The following is a 14,103-nucleotide window of genomic DNA, read 5'->3' as shown; positions in this document are numbered from 1 at the left end:
CTACCAAACGACACTGGTCCAAAACCTTCAATCATGCCTTGCTCCTGCAGTGAATTAATCCATGCTGAATATACAGTATGTGCATATACATGTGGGACACAGATTTTATATTAAGGGGAGTTAATTTTTCAGCATTTTTAAATCAATACATAAAGTGATTAATAGTTATCAATTTGGTATAAGGTCCGTGTACTGTAAGAGCCTTATACATTATAATTGTCCTATAATTAAAATCCAATGCATATTTTCCACGGGAGAATAGTCTGCAGGAGTTAGATCTGCCCTAGGCTGATCTTAAAACCCAATAATAATAGACATTTATCAATTAACATTTGTAGCTAATATTCACAGTCAAACACTTACAATTATGTAACCCCAAGCAGTGTTAGATTTGCACCAATGCTTTATTTAGAGTTTTTGTAAAGAAACAAATATATACCTGTAGAGAATTAGTCAAAGAAGTTTTTGAGACTTCATCTTGGTAGCGGCAGATAATTCCAGTGGTGATTTGATTCAATAAAATATGTGTGTATGCGTGTGCAAGCATGCATACGTGCATGTCAGTGATGGGTTCTGGATTCCGTTCCAACTGGTACAGTTGGAATGGCCCTGGCGTCACCCACATGCACACACGTGGCGCACGCATGCATTGTAGCTGGAAACAACACTTCCGCAAGCCTCCGCGACTCTCCAACTGCTCAGCTGAGCATCGCACAGAGCTTTATGTGCCATGCACGGGCACAGAAGCACTGGCAGCTTTAAAATACAGTAAGGAGCGCAGGCGGGCGGCCGGGCCCTCTGGAGCACCGTACCGGAACGGTATATGGTGCTTCGGGCTGGCTCCTGTAGGCCTGTACCGGGGCGTACTGCCTGCAACCCACCACTGGTGCATGTACATGTGCACACTGTGTAATACAAAGTACATAGAAGAGAATCATTACTAGATAGCATTGTCAGTTCTTACCACCCTTATTCAGAAAACAATTTCTAGCAGAGTGGACTCTAAGGCCGTGTCAATACAAATTGTAACTTCTTCTTGCCATAGGAGGACTATATCTCTATTTACTTAGACCTAAGTAAAATGTGACATAAAATGAGGAACAACAGAGGAGAGAGTGCAACTAATTGGTTATTCCCCTGCCGCCTCATAACAGTAGAAATGGCAGCAATGCCATTGAATGAATTTCTCCTAACCAAGACTGATCAGGTGTAAAGAACGGAGAAGGGCATTGCAAGTGTTGTGTACACTGCACCTCACCATACCATCCTTCCTTCTTAAATCACATCTTTTGCATCCTCACTCTTCATGGCAGTAGCAGAGTAATCCATGCTGCATTGTGTCGCAAGAGTTAGAGATTTGGAGCTTTTGTCTTGAGTCAGTGGTCGTCGCTATCCATTTATTTACCAGGCAACGTTATTTATCTCTTGGGTTTCATTCAGCTATACATATCTTTGCAAACTATTCTCCTTCGATACCTCATTAATATAGTTTTGTATTATTATAATGATTGTAAATTTTCATGTGATGGAATTATTAATTAGAATAATAAGCCTCCTGTGTGCCTTTCTAAAAGTCACACTATTACTTTACAAATAATTCAATGTGCGCAGAATATAAAAGTGCATAATTAATGAAGAAAGCAATCTCTCTAAGGACTTAGAGCCTGTTCTGGGGCCACTAATCTTACAAAAAAAAGTGATGCCTGAAAGTATTTTTCTTAATGCAGTGTTGCTAAATGCAAAAAAAAAAAAACACCAAAACCGTCGAACAGAATGCCATCAACATCAGTAAAGTTGCCTTGAACAACTTCCTCTTTCAAATATTAAAGGAAAAAAAAAGACAAGAGTCAGCCAGAATTATTGAGATTTACAACTTTAGGAAATTTTGTATTAATAAAATCAATTCGCAAAACGGAGTGAAAAGTGATCGGATTTACACATGATGTCAAGGCATTGCTTGCTTAATCATGATTTGTTCAATAGACAATTGATGGGCTGATGGGGTCACAAAAACACAAAGCTATAAGCCAATGTATAAGTTATAGGCTATAAGGAGCCCTAGTGGCACAATGGTTAAACTACAATATTTCAGGCAAACTCTGCCCACAGTCTGGAGTTCAATCCTGAAGTTAACTCAACCTTCAATCCTTCCAAGTTTGGTAAAAAGACAACTCAGATTGTTGAAAGCAAAATGCTGATGTTGTAAACCAAAGAGTGCTGTAAAGCTCTAGTGGGCAGTATATAAGCCTAAATAATATTGCTATTGCTAATGTACCAACTATAGTAGATTTGCCATGCTATTTTAAACCAAAGCAGAATGGCTTTGAGCAGGGCTGTCAAATTTCCAGCCTGCGGGCTGGATACATCATGTGTTGGCCACGCCTACACCTAGTTTAATTAAGAGACCTGGTGATGTCATTCAGTGGTGTTAGAGCACAACTAATGGTTTCTTGTGTCGAATTAATCATTCTCTGTAGTGCCTCCCTGTTAAACCAGTGTACCATACTGTTATACAATATGTAAGGATACTTGCTATCAGTCTACGATAGAAAGTGTTCATCAGCCATTGTTTCACCTGATTTTTCCGCAGGACTTTAAAGAAATGAAGTCTCTGTTGACCCTTACTAACCATCAGGGATGTGTTGTTTTTCCAGGTGAGATCTTGACTAATAAGCACGCCCAAGAATTTAAAAGACGAAACCCTCTCCACACAGCTCCCCCTTGATATACAGTGGAGCAGGTCCAGCACCATCTCCTTTGTCTTGCTAGTGTTTAAATGTAGGTTGTTTTTTGAACACCATGTGGATAGCTTCTGGACTTCTTCTCTGTATGCTGATTTGTCCCCTTATCATTTGCCAGAATGTTTGATATGAGTTGTAATACAAAATTCCTAGCCCAAACCATATTAGTTTCCTTGATCAAACGCTGATTGATGTCTTCAAATGAATACTGTATTTATGCTGATTTTTAATAACAAGACAGTAAAATGGAGAACCGCAAATAAATTGTGAAATTGTGTTGATTGGCAATAAAGAGACAGTAAAATGGAGCAAATATGCCTAAATCACTTAGAATGAAAGTTACATTTCTTATGTGTAAGAATTGATAAAAAATGTTCCTCTGTCCATCATTTGGTTTTTGGTTTTTGTTTTGGTGTCAGAACAATTTAGTGGTCTTAACTACAACTGATTAAGGGGAAATAGAGTTGTTTTTAAGGCAATAGTGTCCCCAATGAACTATAAAGTGTTGCTTTAAAAAAAGAACAAATAATTGAATAATTTTGTATTAATACAATTTTTTTACTGTTGTCTTACATCAGGTCCAGCATGGAGAGTTCTGATATAATTCATTCTAATATCTCTAGCTATGATGAACATTTTTAAAACAAATGTTCTTAGTAAATATCAGTATGACAAATTGGACGTCTTATACATTTAAAATATAGAAAATAACATATCAACTCCGTTTGCAAAGCAGAAGATAAATACTATTTTACAACAGTTTTAAAGCAGTTGCTTACAAAACTGTTGATACAGTATCAGGTAACTTTTTTTAATGTACAGTATGTATACGCGTACATCCGTAACAATTCCATTTAAAGTTTTCATCAAGTATCAGGTTAAAACTGATGGCCCAATATAACTTTTTCCAGTAAAACTTTTTAAAAAGCCATTTTGGCAAAAAAAAAATGTTCATTCAATCAATGAAGAATTTAGACGTTTGTCTAACAATGCAAATTCTTCTAGCTGAAGATCACAAATCTGGATTTTCTTCTGTTGGAACAACTTCTAAGATTATTTGCAATGTTGATGTCATGTTGTCTGCGAAAGAACAATATATGAGAGTCTGTTCATGTTTACTCAGAAGTAAGTTCAAATAGCTTTTTTTAAAGAACATTTGGAATAGGACTATAGACAGAGAAAGAGATAATAGAATTCAAATGAAGCAACTGACAGTTTGAGTCAAATCCAAAATATGCGTTGCATAAAATGTATATAAAATCAGTCTGGTAATTCATTTTTTTTAGAATTTGAATCTTATTAAACTTTTTAAGAAGATAGCCTTTACAAAGTAATAGAAAAATAAATTTAAAAATAATCTGGCAAATGCTTACTCTCAACAGTACATGAGATATATTGCAATTATCATTACCTGCTCCTGTTAGATTTATTTCATGCATAGGGTCTTTGGGACAGTTGGTTTCTCTCATTCTAAAGTACCACCTAGAATTGTTCTTAGAATAAAAAATAGTATTGTCCCTACATACTATTTGGCATTTCTTCCAGGAAAAGTAAGATGTAAATGTAAATAAATAAATAAATAAAAACTGGTATTGGAATTTAGGGCAAAATGTCCTACTCTACCTGTCTAATAGCTCCCTTGTGTTCCTTAAAATCAGAAGTTTACATCCATGCAGTAAAAATCCAATGCAAAAAACCATTAAAGCATGCCAAGACATTTCAATATATTTTGGTTCCATCATGTTCATTTGGTTTTAAAGTTTAAATAAATTGATTTATATTGCAATTTTGCATCTGTGAATGTCCCACTCAACTAGTTCATATGTTCTCTTCCTTACTTAAAACCATTTAATTATTCCTGAAAACTATTTTTAGAAAAATCAGGAAACCTTTTTGACCAAATTAAGTTAGCATACAGAAGGGATTAATGACTATCCATATTTAAGTAATATGTCTTAAGATCAAAACTACTGATGCCTTAAGAAGGAACAAAGGTCTTCATATAGAATTATTTATGTATATGAAAAAAATGAGTTGTTGTCTCCTTAACAAAATAATTGCTATTAGATTGCTAAAGATGATGTCCATGAGATGGAAGCTTAGCATTCTAATTACAAACTATTTTGTATACCGAATTTAAACTGGCTTTTCAGAGTCTGTGTGCTTCATTTATGGTATTTATATTTTTCCCTGCCAGGAAACAATAGTCATAGCGCTCAAAAAAATCACTGCATTGTTACCAAGAGCATAAATCTCAAAAGTTTTATACTTTTTACTTAAATGTAATGGTGCAACACTGGCATCCTGTGGCCAAACTGATTTATGAAATTACAACTCAGTAGCTTGTGAAATTGTAACTACCTGATGAAATAATAAAATACAAAGACTCTTCTGAGGCAGAGAGAAATGACTACAGAATTCAATAGACATAAGGTTAGATAAGTAACAGTGATTCCCAACACACAAGTTTTGTTTTATATTTCTTACGTTTATATCAATTCTTTGAAGAAAACAATACTTGTGAAGACATACACAGTAAGTAGATAAATAAAGCTACGGAGATATTTTGACTATCATACAGTGATTTATTTATTGTAGGTATTGAAAATATTAAAAAGATTATATTATATGATATATATACATATACATATATATGTATGTATGTATGTATGTGTATATGTATATGTGTATATGTGTGTATGTGTGTATGTGTGTATGTGTGTATGTGTGTATGTGTGTGTGTGTGTGTGTGTGTGTGTGTGTGTGTTTGTATATATATATATATATGTTTTCGTAGATTTTCACGGGTGTAGGTATGCTGGTTTTGTTGTATTCGGGTCTTTTCCTGTGTAAGATTGAGATTGTATTGGCAACATTTCGGCGAGGTCTCACGCGCCATCTTCAGGCTGGTTTTTTCGGCTTCGTGTTTGTGTGAGTAAAGCGTGGTGGGAGCTGCCATATTTCTATAAATCTTGGTGGGGGTGTGTGAAGAGTTGACTTTGTTTCAATAAGTGGATTGATTGTAGTTGTATCATGATTGGTAGATTGGTGCTGATTGGTGCTGGCTGTGTGTCCATTGTTGTAACGGCCTGGGTGATGGGTGGGGCTCGTTTGTTGACTAGGCGGGAAGTATCGTCATGGCAGCTCCGACCACGCTTTAAGCCCAAAACCCAGCCTGAAGATGGTGAGTGAGACCTCACCGAAACGTTGCCAAGACAATCTCAATCTTACATGGGAAAAGACCCGAATACAACAAGACCAGCATACCTACAACCATGAAAATCTATGAAAACGTGTGTGTATATGTGTGTGTGAGCATGCGTGCGTGCGTGCGTGCGTGCGTGTGTGTGGAGAGAGAGAGAGAGACAGACAGACAGACAGAAAGATATTATATATTTATATATAATAACTTTATTTATTGATATAATTTAACAACCATGTTTTAATTACCATTTTTGGATATCTAATAAATATTCCATTTCACATTCTTGAAAAATAGCCTGTTAGCCTGTAAACCCCCCCACCTTTCTCTCTCTCTCTCTCTCTCTCTCTGTCTCTCTCTCTCTCACACACACACACACACACACACACGGACACATACACACACACACAAACACACATGCAAAAACACCATTACACAAGATTGTAGATTTTTCTTTCTGCAGGAGCAGCAACAATTGTTTGTGTTAAAGCATAGCTAATTAAAATTAATTGCAGCTACATTAAGGGATTTCTTTTTAGAAAAATCACAGGTACTGGGGTTTTCATTAGGACTGCAAATACATAGGAAGGAAGGATCTGGATTATACATTCCTACCCATTATAACTCTGACATTGTCCCCCAGGCCAAAATTAGCTTTGTGGTATAAAATATTTCTAATGGTCTCAGCTGAAAATGTTTCCTAAAATTAATTGAAATGCTAGAGGCTAAGATGTTTCACAGGAATTTCTATTGAAAAGATGGAGCCCTTCAAGCCCATCATCCTCTTATGTGCATGAGTGCAAATTAAAGGATCCCTGACAGAAGACTATCTGGTTTCTGCCTAAGCACAGGTAAAAGGAATTTCTTGGAAACTGGCTATGTAGTACTGACACTCTGCTCCTAAAAAGTTCTTTCTAATGTTCAACTAGCATCTGTGCTCATCAACTTAAACATAATGCCATAAGGGGTCTTCATGTAAGGATAGAGAAAGAGTTTTGAACTAACTAAAATGTACCTGTAAGTCTCAATTATGACAAAAGTGAAGTGTACTGATTTCTGGGGTAAGTAAGATATATAAACCACAGAAATATATACTAAAATAGTCTTCTGTCTTGGTGGTATTATCATGGAACTAAGAGTCCAGAAAAATGAATACATACTTATAGTTTATCTATATCAGGGTGTCAAACTAGATTTCTTCTAGTGCCAGATCAAAATTGTAGTTCTCCTCTGGCAGGGCAGGAAGCCTGGGAGGGCAGGAAGCGTGGGAGCAAGATGGGACAGATGCCTCCTACAGCACCCTGCTGGCCAAAATGGGGCACCAAGAGTGCCATTTTAAGTATGAACGACCTCCCGCAGCACCTTACTGGCCAAAAGCGGGCATCAGGGAATGCTTTTGCCTTCCATGGCCTCCTGAAGCACTCTGCTGGCCAAAAATGGCCCACATGGAGGCCTCACACTGGCTCCGCGCGGCCTGTTTTCAGCCTCACTGGCCTCCAGCAGCATTCTGCCTGCCAAAAACAGGCCATGCAAGGGCCTTGCGTTTGATATTTCCAAGCTAGATTTAAGCACTCCATGGGCAGGATGCAGCCCGCAGGCCTTGAGTTTGACACCCCTAGTCTATATCCTTCTTGTCAGTCTTTGGCAACCAAGGTCATTATTGTTTATAAAACCTGGTTTCACTGCATAAAATCACATCGGACTAACTCCGAATAATGTGTTTTGAAATTTATAAGATCTGATACTGACTATAATGGCTAGCTGTACCTGATGAATCCCAGTAAGGCTGAAGTCATTTGTAGATAAGTTCCTCGTGGCCAATAATACACAAAACCACTGATATTAATTGAAAAGTCAATTATATTATTAACTGAAAAGGAATTGTGATTTTGATGAGATAAAGTCATAAATGTGAGGAAATGCCTACTGGTTTCTTCTCTACGATTCATATAAAAATAATGCATTGCTATACACTCAAAGAAATTTCCACACAGTTATTCAGTTGTCATATTATAATCTCTAATATACTTGTAAAAAGACACTATCTTTGAGAAAGTACAGAAGAAAATATTCCTCCTGTACTGGAGCAATATGTAAGCATTTGATGTTTACAGGAACATATCCTTACTAAATGAATTGTCTCCTTTCTCAACAAATTTTAGGAATTACCAGTCGGCATTCATATTTCATTTGATAGACAGGCATGAAGATGGTTTTATGGTGATAGTACAGACAACTAGAGACCCACTTTTTTAATGGAAAGAAGATTAGAAAGGGGAATGCAGTTGTATTCCAAATTATAAAATGTGTGATGAGTTCTATTACCAAAACCTACTCTCTAATTAAACTAGTGCAGCAATTTATCCAGTACATCAGATTAAAAAAGACAATGACTGATGTCATATGAGAACAGTAAAGTATGAAAAACATAAATTCTCTGCTGTAAAGTTATTCTGTTTTTTTTATAAAAACAATATAAAAATAAGAGTTACCTTTAGGTAAGATGGGTGATTTATAAGTTTTATAAATAAGTCCATACATAAAAATACAAAACAAAAATAGTTTTGCTTGAAATTCACTCACCTAAAAATCGCCTAAACCATGTTGGCTTCTTGTCCCATATAATAAAGAGGTAGTAGGCAGGGACTCCAGTCATTGTAATTGCAAAACCAATGCCAGTATTAACTGGATCAGCATAAAGTGACAGTGCAACCATGAAGAGACAGGTGAAGGAAAACAGAGCAGGAATAAAGAGTGGCACCTGGAAAACATTCCAAACAATGAGTATTATAAATCTAAATTAGCTATTAAATGTCGGTAGTATTTAATATTGCATGACAATTAAAATATAGTGACACTCTACAACTTTGAAAAAACCTGGATATGCAGGAAGACCTAGGCAAATGCGGGAGTATTATGGGAATATGGCTGCCGTGTGACAGCCATTTTAGAGAGCTCCTTATCCTCCTGTAACAGCTACTTTTATATGGCTGTAAAATAGTTTGTTTTTATTTAGTAATATCTATAAATTAGTTAAGTTAGCTTTTTTTTAATTAGGAGCAGTAATTTATAGATTTAGAATGACATAGGATTTAGGTTTTAAATTACAAGTTCTAGAATTTATCAGCACATCGAGGATATGGGAGTCTGTTTTACTTTTTTTTTTATAACCACCCAAGGATGCAGAAACAAAGGCCAACAGCAAAAACAAAAAGGTTCTTCAAAAAAAAAACTTAAAAGGAGACGTAAATTGGAATTACAGTTGGGAGGAAACTGCAAACACAGACCACCAAAGATAAAGGAATTATTTCAACTAATGGATCCTGCAAGGAAGCCTTCTTTCTTTCTTTTCTTTCTTTCTTTTTTTTTTTGCTCTTTCATCCTCATAACCTCAGTACAATACAATACAATACAATACAATAGTAGAGTTGGAAGGGACCTTGGAGGTCTTCTAGTCCAACCCCCTGCCTAGGCAGGAAACCCTATACCGTTCCAGACAAATGGCTATCCAACATCTTCTTAAAGACTTCCGGTGTTGGGGCATTCACAACTTCTGGAGGCAAGCTGTTCCACTGATCAATTGTTCTAACTGTCAGGAAATTTCTCCTCAGTTCTAAGTTGCTTCTCTCCTTGATTAGTTTCCACCCATTGCTTATTTACCTCAGTAAATATTATATTACCTCAGTAATATATAAATATATTTACCTCAGTAAATAAGCCCTGTTCCTTGCTGGACTGGGAGGAAGATGACCTATGTAAATGCAAGTGGCTATTAAAAGAAAAGGAAACTATATGCATTTTTATTAACATTCATCCCAGTGGTGGTTTAATTAATAACACGTTCTATACTATTGTCAGTTTTCTCAGTGGAATAAAGTGGTTGGTGTGGTTAAAAATCGGCAGGATGTCTTTAAACTGGTAAATGGTACGTCTACGTAAACAAATACAATACAATACAATAGCAGAGTTGGAAGGGACCTTGGAGGTCTTCTAGTCCAACCCCCTGCCTAGGCAGGAAACCCTATACCGTTTCAGACAGATGGCTATCCAATATCTTCTTAAAGACTTCCAGTGTTGGGCAATTCACAATTTCTGGAAGCAAACTGTTCCACTGATTAATTGTTCTAACTGTCAGAAAGTTTCTCCTCAGTTCTAAGTTGCTTCTCTCCTTGATTAGTTTCCACCCATTGCTTCTTGTTCTACCCTCAGGTGCCTTGGATAATAATTTGACTCCCTCTTCTTTGTGGCAACCCCTGAGATATTGGAACACTGCTATCATATCTCCCCTAGTCTTTCTTTCTATTAAAGTAGACATACCCAATTCCTGCAACTGCTCTTCATATGTTTTAGTCTCCAGTCCCCTAATCATCTTTGTTGCTCTTCTCTGCACTCTTTCTAGAGTCTCTACATCTTTTCTACATCGTGGCAACCAAAACTGAATGCAGTTTTGGTCGCCACACCATACTTTCGAAGCTATGCTGGCCATTAACCACTGAATATAATTCAAGGTACTGGCAGTCATCTATAAAGCCTTCAATGATATAGGATCTGGGTATTTGCAAGACCTTCTCTTTTCAATTGTCTATTTAAGACCTGTCTGAGTTGGCATGTTCTGGATCCCATTGATTAAAGCAATGTCATCTCATGTGACTGAAAGTATTCTTTCAGAAGAATGCTGCCTTCTGGAACAGCATTTGCCCTGAAATCCACATGCACCACTAATTGCTATGTAAGAGTAACGGTTTATTTATTGTATATTTTGGTTTTTTCTTCATGGTGCAGTTTTCTTTCAATGTTGTTTTGAATGAACATAAGTCACTCACAGTCATTTATGGGTGAGAAGCCTTAGAAATTGGTTAAATAAATAAAAAAATAAAAGGGAATTGCATCAATTTATGAAGACGAGTTCTGTCAATGGCTATTAGTTTTGAGGCTGTAATTGGAAAGGCTTGTATAATTTTTTTCCCAGCTTTTTTTTTTTTTTTGCTTTGCTAGTCTACCATCATTTTGAATGATAATACATAAGCAATGACAACCAGAATGTAATATTTTAGAATTGTCTATTTCAATCAGACTTACAATGAAAGAAGATTTTCAGGGTATAGTCTATGATTTCAAACTCTTCACTATGTATTGATTAACTTCCCAGCTCAATAAATAATCAGGCAAAAGACTGGCAGGTTAAATGGAATTTTAGAAATGAATAACAAGTTCTGATAGCAAGGTGTGCCTATAATATTCCATACTTCTTTGGTCACAGAAATTTTAAAAAATGTATATTTTAACTTAAAAAACTTGGAATCTATTTAAAAAGGTAGGAAAACCTACAATATGTCATTAAACACTTCAGTTTTCAGAAATAATATAGTGTTCCTTACTGGCAAAACAAAAGCAATTATTTAGGTTTTATTTTAGCTTTTTTAATTCTGTCTTTATTATTTTTATAAATAACCAAAGGCTGAAAACATACCTAATATTTCTTCCTCCTATTTTCTTCACGACAACCACCTGTAAGGTGAGTTGGACTGACAGAGAGTGATTGGCCCAAAATCACCCAGCCGGCTTTCATGCCTATGGCAGGACCTATCTTCTCTTAGCTTCTACTCTGGTGCTGTAACCACTAGGCCATTAACAATAAAATCCCAATGAACTATTGAAAATTAAACTAAAATAAAATAAGGGGGAAATGATTCCTGTATCATGAAGCAATATAAAACAATGATCAAGATATTACTGTATCAAGTAATATTGAGCAAAATACGTTCTCTGACTGAAGGACTGCAAGCTGTGTTATTTAACCAGCACTGAAATCACTTAAGGTCTAGCTGAGATACATAATCCCTAAAAGAAGCAGAACCAATTCAGGCAACTGCCATGTGATACAATGACTGAAAAACTGTCAGTATTTTTTAACAATCCCTCATGAGTTCCTCAGTTTGATGCTAAAGACTGTGGCTACATTTGCCATCAAACCTGCTTGGCTCCCAAACTTGATTACTACCATAATTGTATTGGACACTGTTGAAGATAAGAAAGTACTGTGCTGTTCTATTGGTGATATAATACCGTTTTGTTTGGGGCTCTTCCTAAGCAAGGCCTCAGGAGATACTTTCAGAGAACAGATAAATTCATATGAATGTGTGAACAACCAGAAAAGAGGATATTTTCATTAGGCAATCTCTTTTTAAATACAGAGCTTGGTCTGTTTATGGAAAACAGTCATGGAACCATGGTTACCTTGAAAGGACGAGGCATATCAGGACGTTTATATCTGAGATAGATCATCCCAGCAACTGCCAATCCTATAAAAAGCCATCTTGCGAAACTGAGGAAGTTCAAGAGGCTATAGAGATCACTGGTGAAGAGCATGATCATAGTGAGAGGGTACTGAAAAATAATTTAAAAATAAAAAAGTTTCATTGGTACACAAGTTGTTGCTTACTACATTGTATTGGATACATCATAAACCACATTGAATCCCCCTCCCCCCCCTGCTTACTGAAAAAAATCAGTTAACCCACTTCTTTGAGACACTTGTGGTTGGAGTTCTAACATTTTCTCCAAAATCTTTGCACAGAATAATATTGTACACTAGACAACTGGTATCCAAAATGACTGGATCTAGAGATGGCTTCGTGAAGAGAAGAGCATTAGCAATCTCACTGAACTTGATCTAATCATCCTAAAGGAGACTAGTTGAGTGTGAATGCTGCCCATACATGATGAAACTCATACTGTCCAGCACCCAATCCAACTCTTCAGAATTCATGAAATAGGAGAAGAGAGCTGACATCGCAATGGCATGACGTGCGATCTTGGAGCTCCAAGATCGCAGTCAAATTTCTGTCACTGGATGGTCCATTTGGACCTAAACCATCCCGCAGAGACGGTGATTGAGAAGGGCACCACCTGCTGATCTCAGGGACACCGCAAAGTCCCTGAAAGATCCAGGAATAGCCTTTTTTCTCCAGGGACAGAAATGCAGCTAATGAAGCTGCTGAAGTTGGGACAGCTCCGGATTGGGAAGAAAGTGGAAAGAGAAAGTGTGTCGAATTGGTGAGGAAATTTTATTATTAGAGGAAGAGACTACCCAAGAAAAAAATGTAAGTTAAGTTAAGATTGAAGACAAAAGACTGTAGGCGGCAAAATTGATCTGCATTGAACTTAATGTGTTATCCAGTTTCTTTTTTTTTTTTCACGGATGGAACTTTTGCAGGGGCTCCCTATTTTTTAAACTGAATGGATTAATTCTTTCTTCTTCGTTTTTTCATTTTTGCTTATACCTATGTTTTAAAATTCTCCTTCTTTTTTTATAATGCTTGATTTGATTGATTTGATTGTTTTTGGTCTCCATTTAAGGGTTTTTTTTTCTTTCTTAAGCTTGGAATATAAGGAAGAAAATAAGAAGGATTATAAAGAGGGTTGTAACAACAGGAGGAAAAGCAGTTACACTGCCATTTAGAGGCTGGATACATTGTTTTTTTCTTCTTTATCTTTGATCACTTGAGATTTAAGGTTCTTTCAGCTTGGTTACTGACAGTGATAGTTGGAAGAGCACACGTTGTTTATACAGGTGCCTTTTGGAAGTTCTATCACTAGCTATTAGAGGGAAGACAACATTTTGAGTTGAAAGATAATAAATGAACCTATTTGAAGTTCATTAAAATAGCCTTGAACCCTATAGTGGCAGTATCTGCAAAATTGAAAAAATGGCCCAGCAGGAAAAAGAAACTGTAACATTGCAAATGATTATGTTTGAAATTCAAAATCTATTAGTTGTGACAGAGAGAATTGAAAAGAGATTGGAGAATATGGAATACAAAACAGAAAAATCTGATGGAGAAACTGGGGATGTTTACCAAATGAAGAAAGTGGAGGACAGAGTTCAAAAGATGGAAGAAAAAAATGAGCAAAGAGATAAGAAAACTGTGGCTACTGAAAACAAAGTGAGCATGGTTGGTAATGGCAAGAGCGGAATATGGAAAGGGGAGATGGACAGAATGGAACTCTACCCCAGACTTCAAAGCACATAAGAAGAAAAGAGATAAAAATTGACGGAGATAAGGAGAGAAATCTTGATAGAAGCACTAGTGATAACCAAAGATAAGCTGATGTTGGGTTTCAAGCTTTTGTGAGATACGAAAGGAACAGCATGTTGCC

At 36.4% G+C, this 14,103-nt stretch overlaps 1 protein-coding gene and 1 long non-coding RNA gene across 3 annotated transcripts in view; one reads left to right on the top strand and one right to left on the bottom strand.

Moving 5' to 3' along the window:
- The window catches only part of LOC309395075, a 28,267-nt gene extending 24,444 nt beyond the window's left edge, over window positions 1-3,823 (top strand). For both annotated transcript variants that reach the window (XR_014175847.1, XR_014175848.1), the window contains exon 3: window positions 2,655-3,823. This is a non-coding gene — a long non-coding RNA (uncharacterized lncRNA). The remainder of the gene's footprint in view (window positions 1-2,654) is intronic.
- SLC7A11 (solute carrier family 7 member 11) overlaps window positions 3,682-14,103 on the bottom strand; it is a 66,809-nt gene continuing 56,387 nt past the window's right edge. Inside the window, exons 10-12 of the mRNA XM_081958865.1 lie at window positions 12,181-12,330; window positions 8,527-8,704; window positions 3,682-3,821 (exon numbers count right to left, since the gene is read on the bottom strand). Coding sequence (XP_081814991.1) covers window positions 3,754-3,821; window positions 8,527-8,704; window positions 12,181-12,330 — 396 coding nt within the window. The 3' untranslated portion in view covers window positions 3,682-3,753. The remainder of the gene's footprint in view (window positions 3,822-8,526; window positions 8,705-12,180; window positions 12,331-14,103) is intronic.

The sequence above is a fragment of the Natrix helvetica genome, assembly GCF_964273705.1.
Source record: "Natrix helvetica genome assembly, chromosome: 7".
NCBI lineage: Eukaryota > Metazoa > Chordata > Lepidosauria > Squamata > Natricidae > Natrix > Natrix helvetica.
This window is presented reverse-complemented; position numbering and strand designations above follow the sequence as displayed.